Source organism: Eriocheir sinensis, chromosome 63, assembly GCF_024679095.1.
Source record: "Eriocheir sinensis breed Jianghai 21 chromosome 63, ASM2467909v1, whole genome shotgun sequence".
In the NCBI taxonomy this organism is placed as follows: Eukaryota; Metazoa; Arthropoda; class Malacostraca; order Decapoda; family Varunidae; genus Eriocheir; species Eriocheir sinensis.
The window spans coordinates 1905739-1919922 of record NC_066571.1 but is presented as its reverse complement, the minus strand read 5'-3'; the positions used below and the strand labels follow the sequence as shown (position 1 = coordinate 1919922).

Sequence of the window (14184 nt, the reverse complement as noted above, 5' to 3'; positions counted from 1 at the left end):
GATTAAAAATAGAGAAATCGTTCCAGTCTTTTCATTGATTCCCCTTTTCGTGCGTTGTCGTATAATGTGAAAAAAATAGTGTTAGATGAATAGTTGCATAGATAGACAGACTGATAGATAGGTAGACAGACACACAGACAGACAGACAGATAGATAGATAGGTAGGTGGATAGATAGACAAACGCATGAGTAAATATATAAACAAAAATACCAGTGTTAAAAAGGACGGAAGAGGAAGAGAAATATTATTAATGGGAGGAGAAAGGGGGAGATGGCTGGATGGTAGGAAAGGGAAGTGGGATTGGGGGAAGGAAGGGAGGGACGGAGAGAAAAGGGAAGAAAGTCACCGGTGGTTATCAGAGGAAGAGGAAGGAGAAAGAAAGGAAGGAAGGAGGAGGAAAATAAACAGGAGGTGAGAGACTTCACCTGATGAAAAGAAGAAGAAAGAAGAGAAAATGTTTATGAATATTTATGGAAACGATCGGTGTGTTTCCCATAGTTCAGAGAGAGAGAGAGAGAGAGAGAGAGAGAGAGAGAGAGAGAGAGAGAGAGAGAGAATGTTGTGGAGTCGAGGTGGTCATGAAACTACACTCTCCCTCTCTCCTCTCTCCCTCTCTCCTTCTCTCCCCCTTCCTTCCTTCTACCCTCCCAGGTTTGGCCACGTGCCCACCTGGTCTGCCTATGTGATGTCCCGTCGAAATCTTCCCGTGGCCAGGTGAGTCTCTGCTACCTGTCCACACCTGCCGTGAGATGGAAGGGCGATGATGTATTGTTTGGGGCGATGCCGTCACTGAATTGTGTGTGTAATGATTTGTTTTTGTCTTGTTTTTAGTTCTTCGTTATTTTCTTTTTTCTTCTTTTCTTCTTCGTCTTCGTCTTTTCTAATAGCAATAAAAAATAATAATGATAACAACAACAATACTAATAATAATAATAATAATAATAATAATAATAATAATAATAATAATAATAATAATAATAATGATAATAATAATAATAATAATAATAATAATAATAATAATAATAATAATAATAATAATAATAATGATAATAATAACAATAGTTTTATTTCGCCCTGAGGCATGTAATTATGTATTGTCTGCTGTAAGACAAGAAAATGGCTCAAAGAATTAGACAGTACCTTAATTTATGTACATTAATTGCATTCATTACTACATTGCATGCATTCACACTGACAGAAATGCACATTCATACATATATACATACATACATACATATAGGCAATGTATGCCTACTCTCTATCTATCTATCTATCTATCCATCTATCTATCTTATGATGGGCTGAAATGAGAGAGAGAGAGAGAGAGAGAGAGAGAGAGAGAGAGAGAGAGAGAGAGAGAGAGAGAGAGTGTGTGTGTGTGTGTGTGTGTGTGTGTGTGTGTGTGTGTGTGTGTGTGTGTTGTAATAAATGCTGGAAATATTGTATGAAAGAGAGGAGATATCAAAAGACTTACATCGTTGATTAGGATTTGAAATAAGTCCGTCATTTGTACTCCATATGACATTGTTGTTCTTCATTGCAAAAGAAGTAGAAAGGAAAGGCGTGAAGGACAAGATGCAGAAGACAAACTATAAATAACCACTTACATTGACAAACCAGCACCCTTAAAAACTGTCCCAAGTATAGAAAACAATAATATAAGAAGAAAATGTATAAAAAAAGAATCTCATCGCTATTCAAATATGGAACGAAAATGGGGTCAAGGCACCTCTCGGACAGTGTTGCCACATGATGGTCCTCGGATTTAGTAGGAATGTTGCATTTTTGGTCATGGGAGTGAATACTGAGAGAGAGAGAGAGAGAGAGAGAGAGAGAGAGAGAGAGAGAGAGAGAGAGAGAGAGAGAAACGCATCGGTTGGTCTAATCGAGATATTTAATCTGTCCCTGATCCTATCTCACTGCAGAGAGAGAGAGAGAGAGAGAGAGAAGGGAGGGGTGTCGCGTACCCTTACCCTTTCTCGGTTTAAAGGACCTGTTGCACTCATGAACAACTCTATATTTTTTTCTCTATACTAATTCGTGTGTGTGTGTGTGTGTGTGTGTGTGTGTGTGTTACGTTATGATGATGAGCCACTTTTAACTGGCTCCTCTTAATTTCTTATAATTACGTCTCTCTCTCTCTCTCTCTCTCTCTCTCTCTCTCTCTCTCTCTCTCTCTCGTTATTATTTTCATCTTCATAATCACAGACATTGTTATTATTATTATTATTGTTATTATTATTATTATTATTATTATTATTATTATTATTATTATTATTATTATTATCATCATCATTATTATTATTATTATAATTATTGTTATTATTATTATCACTACTATTGCAATTCAACATGCTCATCCTTATCTTCGAATTCCACGTGGTACATTTTTTCATCCTTATCTCGAGAGAATTCCAATGAGCACCTTTCTCACGCCGGCTGATAACTTTGAAGATGGAGATTTACGTCTTGTTAGTATTTCCGTGTTACACTGCGGATCCTCTTATCGGATGACTGTTAACAACGATAATACGGCTCTCGTTATCTGAGTTTCCGCTTGGCACTATCCTCGCCTCGGCTGAGAACATTACGAGAAGATTCCTTGTTCACACCTCCGCCACACCTCTGTCGTAATTAATGTCGATGAAAGCAATGATGAACAGTAGTGGCAGTAGTAGTAGTAGTAGTAGTAGTAGTAGTAGTGTTCTGTCATTTCTCATCCTCATTATTTTTGTCTTGAGTGATTCGTTTTAACTTCATTGCATTCTTCTTTCTTATCCGCCTCCTTATCTTCGTTTTCCTCCTACATCTCCTCCTTCAGCATTCCTCATGACTATGCTATCGGGAGAGCTATGCAAACTATTACCATTACCATTGCAAACCACTAGATAGACCGATAGATGGACAGATAGATAGATAGACCGCATGATAGATAGATACTGGTATTCTTTCCCACACTCAAACGCTGCAACTAACCGTGATCTTCCATCTCTTCCTCCCTCTCTCACTCACTCACCTCCTAAACCCCTCCATCCTTCCATCCCTTCTTTCCTCCATCCCTCCTGTGGTCGAATGGGAAACGTCTCTCACCAACATTCCTTGCATGAGAGAGAGAGAGAGAGAGAGAGAGAGAGAGAGAGAGGTATTGTTGAAATGGTATCCCTGCGCATGGCAACACCCCCTCCCCTCCTATTCCTCCACCCGTTCCTCCTCTTTCTCCACCCCAATTTTCCCCCCTCGTCCTCCTCCTCCCATTTCTACTGGCAATGTTATTTTTATTGACTGCAATGTTACCCCGCATCACTGTTTGTTTGTGCCCCGCAGTCAGTATGTCAGTCAGTTAGTCAGCCAGAGGGAGTGTATGTCTGTCTGTCGGTCTGTCTACTTGTCTGTCAGAATGGTTAGACACTTCTGCAAGTTCGAATAATATATATAATGCACTTTTTTATTTATTTGAGAGAGAGAGAGAGAGAGAAAAAAAAAATACGCGTGAGATAATTAGAATTCCCGGAAAGATGTTAATATCCAGGAAATCCTTGATTATATATTCGTATTATTTTTATAACTAAAACAGGAAGACACCGCGAAGACTGATATCTGCAAGTTAGAATATAGTAGTAGCAGTAGTAATAGTAGTAGTGGTAGGAGAGAGAGAGAGAGAGAGAGAGAGAGAGAGAGAGAGAGAGAGAGAGAGAGAGAGAGAGAGTGTGTGTGTGTGTGTGTGTGTGTGTGTGTAATAATTTAGGTTTATACCCGGTGCATTTCTTGGAAATGCACCAGAAAAAAAAATAGACATATTAATCATCAGTTTTATGACTCACCCGACTGAAGAAGAAAATATGTACCTACATACCTAAATAGCATATTGTAGTAGTAATAGTATTAGTATTAGTTGATGTTTCCGTTGTTGTAGCAGTTTGAGGGAGTTATATGATAAGAAAAAACAGCCATAATGAGAGAGAGAGAGAGAGAGAGAGAGAGAGAGAGAGAGAGAGAGAGGTTAAAAGTCGATAAAGATAGATAAATGAAATGGTAGATACAATGTTGAAATTATTTATTTTTGTATCTAATGGACTGATCAATGTACTGACTGTTTTGATAACAAGAAAAACTTTAAGTCGTGGATGGGCACCTAAAGAGCTCTTATTTAATTCCGTGTCTTTGTATGCAACTGTTTCATGATATACACAGTAATAAAACACTGAGAGCAACAGGTTGAAAGCGTAAATTAAATAGCGCATCAGTAATAGAGCAACAAGTGAACTGTGGAAAACTGGAGTGCTGTAATAGTAATAAAGGTATAGAAAAATACATAAATAAAGGAAGAATAAAGTAGTAGTAATAGTAGTAGTAGTGATAGTAGTAGTAGATGTAGTAATAGTAGTAGTAGTAATTAATTGAAACACCTATAACCCATGCCTTGTTCCTACACCCATTTCCTTATTTCATTCCGTTTCTTGAGGTCGTGTTATTCTAGGACCTCTAGGGATTCATACAGCAAACAATTTATGCTCGCATACATCAGACATCACGTCCTTGTCACTTCAAAGGGAGGGAGAAAGGGAGGCAGGGAAACAGTTGAACATCCAAAAAGTCGTCCCGCCGTGTGTAACCTCCTCCCTCTTCCTCTCCTCCTCCTCCTCCTCTCCTCCACGTCTACTTCAACCTCGTTAATGTATACTCACTCGGTTTACTCAGCTCCATTTGAATATTTTAATAAGAGTGGGCAAGTGTGTAATTTTAATGTGGCTTTTCTATTTGAAGTCATACTCAGGAAGGTAAATGGTTGTTCAGACGCCGGCATGCAAGGGATTGTGAAACTGAAGGTCTTACACACACACACACACACACACCACTCTCCCTCCCTCTCCTTGCCTTCCGTCGCTCCTCCTCCCTTTCTCTCTCTCTCTCTCTCCCTCTCTCTCTCCAGACCACGTGACCCAACATTAATAACCAGTAACCTCCCGTTTGAAAGCTGTTCCCGTCGTTGCCATGCCGTGTCCGGATCTGATGTGTTTGTCCCTATTCCTACGTGTAGTGCATGTCACACACACACACACATACACACACACAGTTCCTCTAGAGAGCGATATCTACCATTTCTTTTGCCGATTCAACTTTTTTTCATCCATGTATCCCCCAGGGACAGCAGGAATCTAGTATAAGATTATCATGCATGTCAGCACCACAGGAGAGGTGAATTAATAACATCACTCATTTCTCTCACTCGATTCGTCTTGTTTGTAGTAGCTAGCTGTCCCTATCTGAACAGCTATCTAGGACACCGGAGCTTTGTAGACGTGGCTGCTAGGGAAATACAGGACACTGGTGATATCAATAGCTTCAGGAAATGTCAAATATGGTCATGTATTGTGGAGCCCCCCGCCCCTCGCTGACGAAGATTAGCCCGGTGGTAGGACTCGCTGGCGGCTCATCCCCGCCTTGATAACTCGCCATCGTAAGGGAGATGGTGGAATAGGTAATATTCAAGCAGAAACTGCACATAATAATGTTTAGTAAAAAGAGGCGGAGCACAAATTCTCGTATTGCCGGTCATGTCAGTAATACCGGTACCAACATTTCTCCAAGTGTCAAACTTCAAACTTCACTTCCTCACACCCGCTCCGAGGCCACACCAAGCGCCGCGAGACCGAGGCGCGGCAGGGGAAGAGGAGTGAGGCCCTGCCTACCCCGACACCTCGCCCTGCCCGTAACCGAATAAAGCAAGGCAGGGATTTTTCGTTTGGGTTCCTCGGAAAGCTGGGCTCCATGGCGGCCCGTATGCGGTTGGCAGCCTTGAGAATCCAGCACCGTCTCTTTGGCCATTGTTCCCATTTTGCTTCGTCCGGAACGAAGAGCCGCCAAGCCCTCACATGTGTGCTCTGCAAGTACGCCTCCCTCGCGCACCCCGGGCCCGCTGACCTGATCAATATCAATGGCCTGTGTAAAATAAGGCGACAGGGGCTTGAGACCTTCAAGCAGTGTCTCACCGGACCCACATTGACGAGCTGGAGGGAGAGGGAAACATTATGAAACGTAACCTAAATGAGCGACAGCGGTGAGAGCTCAGCTTCCCGCCTCACATTCAACGTAGCGTCAGCCAATCAGCGGCCAGGATCCTCGTTTCGAGCCATATAAGGCATGATACGTTTGTCGGGTGGGGCTTTGGGCGAGGCCACTGCGGCAACCAAGGAGGGGAAGACCGTTCTGTAATAGTAATCCGTACCCATTATAAGTCTGTAGCAACGATACAAAGATTCATATTTAGTATATGATAGATATTTTCCCCTAAAGACACATTTCCAGGCAACAGAAGATCCATGGAATTGCTAAAATAAGGAGGGTGGCGTCGAGCGTTCTCCCCTTCTCGTGGAAAGTTGCGGTGGCAGGAGGTGGAGTCCCGACCGGCGCTCATTCACCACCACTACCACGAGGAACGCGGTTGTGCTTTCGCTCATCCCCGAACTGTAAGTATATATCTCCTGTCCATTGGCTGGTAGGGATTATTTATTCTTTGGATATTCAGTGTTAGAGTGTATGTGTGCTGTTAGTGTTGCCAGGGTGTACTTAAAAGAATGAGCTTGGTAAACTTATCCTCATTGTCAGTTTACCTCCCACCTCCTGCTCCCATGTGTATCTCCTTCATAACTGGATAAGTGTCACTACTGTAACGGTCATCTCTTCCCAAAGGGCCCATTAAGTTTAAATTATTAACGGAGTTTTGTGGTGGTTATCTCCAGGTCGGCCCAGAAGTGTCTAGGGGGTGGGGAAAGCCCATGTTGATTGTGATTATTAGCTCATGCCCAGGGGAGCGTTCAAGTCCCCCTGGAGTGGTGAACAGGTGGGGGCAGCCGGCAGGTGGTTATCATTTCTATCAGTTTGCAGTTTTCCCAGGTAGGGCACACATGCACTTTTGCTTTAAATGGCTTCATATCAGACTAGAGGAACCTTAGTGAGGCCATTTTCGTTACGGAGTGCAGGTAGACTTGGGGCACGGAATTTGGATGACTAAGAGTTTGTCTTATGTACGTTGCTGAATGTCTTGATTGGTTGAACGACTGAAGTGTAGTGGCTGAAGTAGGGAGTGATGTCTGATGTACCTTTGTGATTTGGACAGTGTCAGGGGGCTGCATATCGAAAGCATGAATTAGAAAGTGCTTGTCGGTGAGCCTAATATGGAGGTTTGATGGGAGGGGGCTGTTGCGTGGCTGGTGACGTCACGGTGGGGTGAGGCGGGGGGGTGGGGGGAGGGGGACTGGGCTTGGGGGAGATGGGGGGGGCTTATAAGCTGGTGGCTGCCTCGCACTGGCGTCAGTTGAACACGGGTACTGGAGCTGAGCACTCCCCGGGTCGCAACCCGCAACGCACGTAGTCAGTGACTGTGATATAGAACTTAGGTAACGAAACTGGCTTCTGCTGTGAAGTGTTAGTGAAAGTGGGAATACTTTTCAGTGACTTGTGATTACTTGCTTCAGTGTGCTGGACTTGACTTTGGAGTAACGCGAAGCTTTCCTCTTTTCAGTAAATAACTCAAAATGTGTGACGACGAGGTTGCCGCCCTGGTTGTGGACAATGGCTCCGGCATGTGCAAGGCCGGGTTTGCCGGTGACGACGCTCCCCGCGCCGTCTTCCCCTCCATCGTCGGCCGACCCCGCCATCAGGTAAATAACATTGTTGTAATTCCTGACTAATATGGCTTCGTAATTTTAAGCTGTACTATGAAAAAAAAAATATATGGTTGCCGATAGGTAGCCTTTAGTCCTGACGCTTGTTAACCAACTTTACTCTTCCCAGGGTGTGATGGTGGGCATGGGCCAGAAGGACTCCTACGTGGGCGACGAGGCGCAGAGCAAGCGAGGTATCCTCACCCTCAAATACCCCATCGAGCACGGCATCGTCACCAACTGGGACGACATGGAGAAGATCTGGCACCACACTTTCTACAACGAGCTGCGTGTGGCCCCCGAGGAGCACCCCGTCCTGCTGACGGAGGCACCCCTCAACCCCAAGGCCAACCGCGAAAAGATGACCCAGATCATGTTCGAGACCTTCAACACCCCCGCCATGTACGTGGCCATCCAGGCCGTGCTGTCCCTGTACGCCTCCGGCCGTACCACCGGCATCGTGCTCGACTCTGGTGACGGTGTCTCCCACACCGTGCCCATCTACGAGGGCTACGCCCTGCCCCACGCCATCCTGCGTCTCGACCTGGCTGGCCGTGACCTCACAGACTACCTGATGAAGATCCTGACGGAGCGAGGCTACACCTTCACGACCACCGCCGAGCGAGAAATCGTGCGAGACATCAAGGAAAAGCTGTGCTACGTGGCCCTCGACTTCGAGCAGGAAATGACCACTGCCGCGTCGTCCTCCTCCCTGGAGAAGTCTTACGAGCTCCCTGACGGTCAGGTCATCACCATCGGCAATGAGAGGTTCCGCTGCCCCGAGGCACTCTTCCAGCCTTCCTTCCTCGGCATGGAGTCCTGCGGCATCCACGAGACCACTTACAACTCCATCATGAAGTGCGACGTGGACATCCGTAAGGATCTGTACGCCAACACCGTGCTCTCCGGAGGCACCACCATGTACCCCGGCATCGCCGACAGGATGCAGAAGGAAATCACTGCCCTCGCGCCCTCCACCATGAAGATCAAGATCATTGCTCCCCCAGAGCGCAAGTACTCCGTCTGGATCGGCGGCTCCATCCTCGCCTCCCTCTCCACCTTCCAGCAGATGTGGATCAGCAAGCAGGAGTACGATGAGTCTGGACCCTCAATCGTCCACAGGAAGTGCTTCTAAATTACTATCCTTCATTTAGCTTAAATGTACATGATTTAGGATGTCAATTTTTACATTCTATTAGGATAAGGCATATGTTATTTGATAAGGATTATGTTATTTAAAAATGAATAAATTGATTTCTAATGTAACTGCTTTAGTCCTCGCCTCAACATTGGTGTAGCCAAATACTGTTGTTGAATGATAGAATATTCAAGGATACTGTGAAATCGGTAGAGTATTAAGGTTCGGGTAAGTTTCTTAGCACAGCTGTCGAGTAATAAGGATGTATCAGGCTTTATCCCAGAAAATATCTGGTTACGAAAAACTTAAAAGGTGACAAACCAGAGCAACCTCATTGGACGAAGTTACGGCTGGAAGGTTTGTACCGGGTCCTTTGGTCGCATTAGGGGGATGACAGTGAAAGGATGGATACCCTGAGGCGGCTTATGAGGTGGTTGTTCCATATGTTTACTTAGGACAGTCAGGAGCAGTGTAGTGTGGTACAGGTGAAGAAGCAGTACTGAGGTTGGTTTTCTATAGTACACGCATATTTCTTTAGCCTGCACACAAGACGTCAGATACAAGGGTGTGAAGGAAGGTACTGTATAGGTATACTTGTACGACTGCTGTCAGAGGCTACGCATTTGATACCTAGTGAAGTATAGGTCTGTAATCTACCTGTCACTTGGTTGATAGGTTGTATGACGATCTACTAAGGCTTCGAAGTAGGACAACCAAGGTAACCCGAATGTTGCTGTCGTCGTGAGTGTATGTAGGGGAAGCAGCCAGCCAACCACAGGGACTGTCATATAGGCAAGGAATTAATAACTTCAATCAGACGTGAGGGCAGAATAGGATAGTGAAGAATGTACTGTTGTGAGAAAATCAATACTTGGAAATTGTTAGTATGGCCACGAAGGTGTTGACCACCGAAAGAAAATTGTGCTCATACAAGAGTGTGAGAACAATTTGATACACCAGCACTTGAACACTGACATAACAAAAGGGTATCGATTTAAATGAGCAACGATCAATGACTAATTACTTAGATATAGCAGTCAGTGAACTGTAAGGACAGTAATCATGCAGCGAGACGTACCCTGTAGTGGTAGTCGTGGAGATGGGGGATTCTCAACTCTAGGAAGTGAAATTTCACTATGTCATGGAGTTTCATATTTTATTGTTCAATTTAAAGAAAGTTGCGCAGGAAGCTGACAGTCTCTCTCTCTCTCTCTCTCTCTCTCTCTCTCTCTCTCTCTCTCTCACCGGTAAAAGTACAGGCCGTGTTGTTGTTGGGTGGCTGTGGCTGTGAAGAAGGCTTTCATCCATTCATTCATCAGCTTCATTGGCAAGGTTTAGCATTCCTTGTTTACAGTGAAAGTTATTGTGGATATAAAGCACGTCCAATGCATCTGTAGCTAACACTCATATGTTCCCTCTCTCTCTCTCTCTCTCTCTCTCTCTCTCTCTCTCTCTCTCTCTCTCTCTCTCTCTCTCTCTCCAAACCCTTTTCTATTATATGATGAGGGAATTAATCCGCCGTAAAATTGAACAATTATTTTCGATTGGTCCGTTATTAGTAATAAGGTTTCGGGCATGGGAGCCAGAGAGAGAGAGACTTATTCTCATTTCACCTGTTTTTCATTATTATTATTATTATTATTACATTGTTGTTATATGCTAGCTTCTTTCGTTATATTTTCTCGCCTTCATTATTATTATTATTATTATTATTATTATTATTATTATTATTGTTATTATTATATTAAGATCCATGAGAGGGCATCAAGGAAAAAAAGATGATAGACCCAAACAGAATCCCCTCGATGATCAAGAAGAGTGACTGTAAACTAAGATTAAAAAAGGCGGGGACAAAAACAATGCCTAATGAGTTGAAAGGTGGGTGTTGGTTTATGCTTAAAATTTGTCAATGTTAATAAGAGAAACATCCTGATTTTTTTTCTTTCTATTTTTAACGTTTTGCTTATGGCACCGGTAGGCTTTCTTGGTGGGGCCTGGCGGTTGGCCCCAGCCCGTTATGGCATAGGCAAGTGTTTATAGTGGCGCCATCTTGCTTGGCTCATGCTGTCCCCTGGAGCTCATCTTTGATCCACTTCTTAGAATCTATAGTCTGATTATATATGTATATATATATATATATATATATATATATATATATATATATATATATATATATATATATATATATATATATAGAAAGAGAGAGAGAGAGAGAGAGAGAGAGAGAGAGAGAGAGAGATGATGTACACTTCCCACCGCGACCCGGTTGCCGTGTCGTGATTGATTCGCCGAATGGTCGCCGAATATTCGGGGACATCTCCCCGAATTGTCTTGGCTATTCGACGACATGTAGGAGACATGTCCCCGAATATTCGGCGACAAACACGAATAGTCGGCGACATGTCGGCGACAAATTCGCCAACAAAATTAAAATTTCGACGGACAATTCGCCGAACACCGCAAATGAGACGCCGAATTGTCTGGGACATGTCAGCGACAATTCGGCGTCCATTTTGCATTCGTGCACACTCGGCGAACGGCCGCGAATTTTTCATGCAACATGAAACTTTCGTGGCGGTCGTGACCAATTGTCAAAAGTCGCGCGGTGGACGCAGACATGTCCCCGAACGGCCAAGAAGAGGCAAGAAAGATACTGAACTTGTCCACGACACAGGATGACTTGCATATTCGCGCACATTCGTGAACCAAAATTCGGCAGTGTATTACTAGCTTAACCACTCGGCCTACCCTTGTAGCCCACATGGAAGTACATTTCACATTTTATTCAAATTTGGGATAAATGAACGGGAAAATAACAATGTTAAGTTGCTTCTCTCTCTCTCTCTCTCTCTCTCTCTCTCTCTCTCTCTCTCTCTCTCTCTCTCTCTCTCTCTCCTTAATATGGTGTTCTATTTCTTCCCTTTACTTTTCATTCTCTTCTTTTGCTATAAATGATGCTTCAGTATGCTACTACAACAACAACAACAGCAACTACTACTACCACAACTACTACCTACTACTACTTATATTACTACTATACGACTAATACCGTGCATCGTCTTCTACCTCCTCTTTCTCTCCCTGTCTCTTCCTTCTTGACTTCCTTCTCAATTTTTTTTTCTCCTGACATTTCTACTAATACCTCATTTTAGTCTTCTTCCCCTTCCTCTTCCTCTTACTTTTATTTTTTTCCTTTCCTTTACTCTTCCTACCTCTTCCTATTCTACTTTTATTTCTTCTATTTATTTTATTATTACTACTACTTCTCCTATACTACATCGCCCTCCCCCTTCATCCTCTCCCTCCTTGCTGCGCACGCCGTTCCCCCCCGGTCCGTGTTTACGCCCCGCCACAAGAGCTCATCGCCGCCGCCTCCTGCCACCCCTACCTGGCGACATGGAGCTCGAGAGTGTAATGGATAGCCGTACTTTAGCTGCAGTAATTACTATCCTTAATGACACTACGTTACTATTTTAGTGGCGATAGGTGGGAAAGACAGAAACACGAAAATCGTGTCACGGAGCTCCTGAACAACAGTTCCGAAACAAATTTGGATCGAACGACTTTTCAAATACTGTGTTGCGGAACAGATACATAAGAAACTATCGTGGTCTGGACGTGGGTATGAAACCGTGTCTCGCAACAGTTGCAAGACATTTTTCTAAATTTTTGCTCAACAGTTTCAGATACAGTGTTGCTCAACAATGTATCTTGGTCTGGACGAGGCTTAGTTAGTTTGTAGATGGTAGCTGCCTCAGTTGAACACGTGTACTAGAGCTGAGCACTCCCCGGGTCGTAACCCGCAACGCACGTAACGTAGTCGGTGACTGTGATATAGAACGGGTAAAGAAACTGGGTTTTGCTGTGAAGTATTAGTGAATGTGGGGATACTTTTCAGTGACGTGATTACTTGATTCAGTGTGTTGGACTTGACTTTGGAGCAACGCGAAGCTTTCCTCTTTTCAGTGAATAACTTAAAATGTGTGACGACGAGGTTGTCGCCCTGGTTGTGGACAATGGCTCCGGCATGTGCAAGGCCGGATTTTCCGGTGACGACGCTCCCCGCGCCGTCTTCCCCTCCATCGTCGGCCGACCCCGCCATCAGGTAAATAAAACATTGATGTCATTTCTGACTAATATGGATATTCGTAAATTTAAGCTGTACTATGAAAAAAATGTTGGTTGCCGATAGGTAGCTTTTAGTCGTCCTGACGCTTGTTAACCAACTTTACTCTTCCCAGGGTGTGATGGTGGGCATGGGCCAGAAAAACTCCTACGTGGGCGACGAGGCGCAGAGCAAGCGAGGTATCCTCACCCTCAAATACCCCATAGAGCACGGCATCGTCACCAACTGGGACGACATGGAGAAGATCTGGCACCACACTTTCTACAACGAGCTGCGTGTGGCCCCCGAGGAGCACCCCGTCCTGCTGACGGAGGCACCCCTCAACCCCAAGGCCAATCGCGAAAAGATGACTCAGATCATGTTCGAGACCTTCAACACCCCCGCCATGTACGTGGCCATCCAGGCCGTGCTGTCCCTGTACGCCTCCGGCCGTACCACCGGCATCGTGCTCGACTCTGGTGACGGCGTCTCCCACACCGTGCCCATCTACGAGGGCTACGCCCTGCCCCACGCCATCCTGCGTCTCGACCTGGCTGGCCGTGACCTCACAGACTACCTGATGAAGATCCTGACGGAGCGAGGCTACACCTTCACGACCACCGCCGAGCGAGAAATCGTGCGAGACATCAAGGAAAAGCTGTGCTACGTGGCCCTCGACTTCGAGCCGGAAATGACCACCGCCGCGTCGTCGTCCTCCCTGGAGAAGTCTTACGAGCTCCCTGACGGCCAGGTCATCACCATCGGCAACGAGAGGTTCCGGTGCCCCGAGGCAATCTTCCAGCCTTCATTCCTCGGCATGGAGTCCTGCGGCATCCACGAGACCACTTATAACTCCATCATGAAGTGCGACGTGGACATCCGTAAGGACCTGTACGCCAACACCGTGCTCTCCGGAGGCACCACCATGTACCCCGGCATCGCCGACAGGATGCAGAAGGAAATCACTGCCCTCGCGCCCTCCACCATGAAGATCAAGATCATTGCTCCCCCAGAGCGCAAGTACTCAGTCTGGATCGGCGGTTCTATCCTCGCCTCCCTCTCCACCTTCCAGCAGATGTGGATCAACAAGCAGGAGTACGATGAGTCTGGACCCTCAATCGTCCACAGGAAGTGCTTCTAAATTACTATCCTTCATTTGGCTTAAATGTACATGATTTAGGATGTCAATTTTTACATTCTATTAGGATAAGGCATATGTTATTTGATAAGGATTGTTATTTAGAAATTAATAAATTGGTTTCTAATGTAAACGCTT

General features: G+C 44.9%; 2 protein-coding genes and 1 long non-coding RNA gene across 4 annotated transcripts; 2 read left to right on the top strand and 1 right to left on the bottom strand.

Moving 5' to 3' along the window:
- Window positions 1-6303: 6303 nt before the first annotated feature.
- On the top strand, window positions 6304-8927 carry LOC126986828 (actin, clone 403). Of its 2 annotated transcripts, none has more exons than XM_050843216.1 (3): window positions 6304-6468; window positions 7524-7662; window positions 7796-8927. In XM_050843216.1, exons 2-3 carry the CDS (start codon window positions 7537-7539, stop codon window positions 8798-8800), a joined length of 1131 nt encoding a protein of 376 aa, XP_050699173.1. In that variant the 5' UTR covers window positions 6304-6468; window positions 7524-7536; the 3' UTR covers window positions 8801-8927. The 2 variants fall into 2 exon arrangements, with proteins under 2 accessions (XP_050699173.1, XP_050699172.1); XM_050843215.1 differs by lacking the exon at window positions 6304-6468 and adding an exon at window positions 7256-7398.
- On the bottom strand, window positions 7914-13448 carry LOC126986831 (uncharacterized). Its single transcript, XR_007739987.1, has 2 exons — window positions 13299-13448; window positions 7914-8049 (listed from the first exon to the last, which is right to left on the bottom strand). It is a non-coding gene; the product is annotated as an uncharacterized LOC126986831 (long non-coding RNA).
- On the top strand, window positions 12503-14179 carry LOC126986830 (actin, clone 403-like). The gene is made up of 3 exons (XM_050843217.1): window positions 12503-12646; window positions 12770-12908; window positions 13045-14179. The coding sequence occupies exons 2-3, from the start codon at window positions 12783-12785 to the stop codon at window positions 14047-14049; spliced, it is 1131 nt and encodes a 376-aa protein (XP_050699174.1). The 5' UTR covers window positions 12503-12646; window positions 12770-12782; the 3' UTR covers window positions 14050-14179.
- Window positions 14180-14184: the final 5 nt, after the last annotated feature.

Coding starts and splice junctions, on each gene's coding strand:
- LOC126986830 (XM_050843217.1), top strand. CDS start 12,783: ATGTGTGACGACGAGGTTGTCGCCCTGGTTGTGGACAATGGCTCCGGC. Junction 12,909..13,044: donor TCGGCCGACCCCGCCATCAG/GTAAATAAAACA, acceptor TACTCTTCCCAG/GGTGTGATGGTGGGCATGGG.
- LOC126986828 (XM_050843216.1), top strand. CDS start 7,537: ATGTGTGACGACGAGGTTGCCGCCCTGGTTGTGGACAATGGCTCCGGC. Junction 7,663..7,795: donor TCGGCCGACCCCGCCATCAG/GTAAATAACATT, acceptor TACTCTTCCCAG/GGTGTGATGGTGGGCATGGG.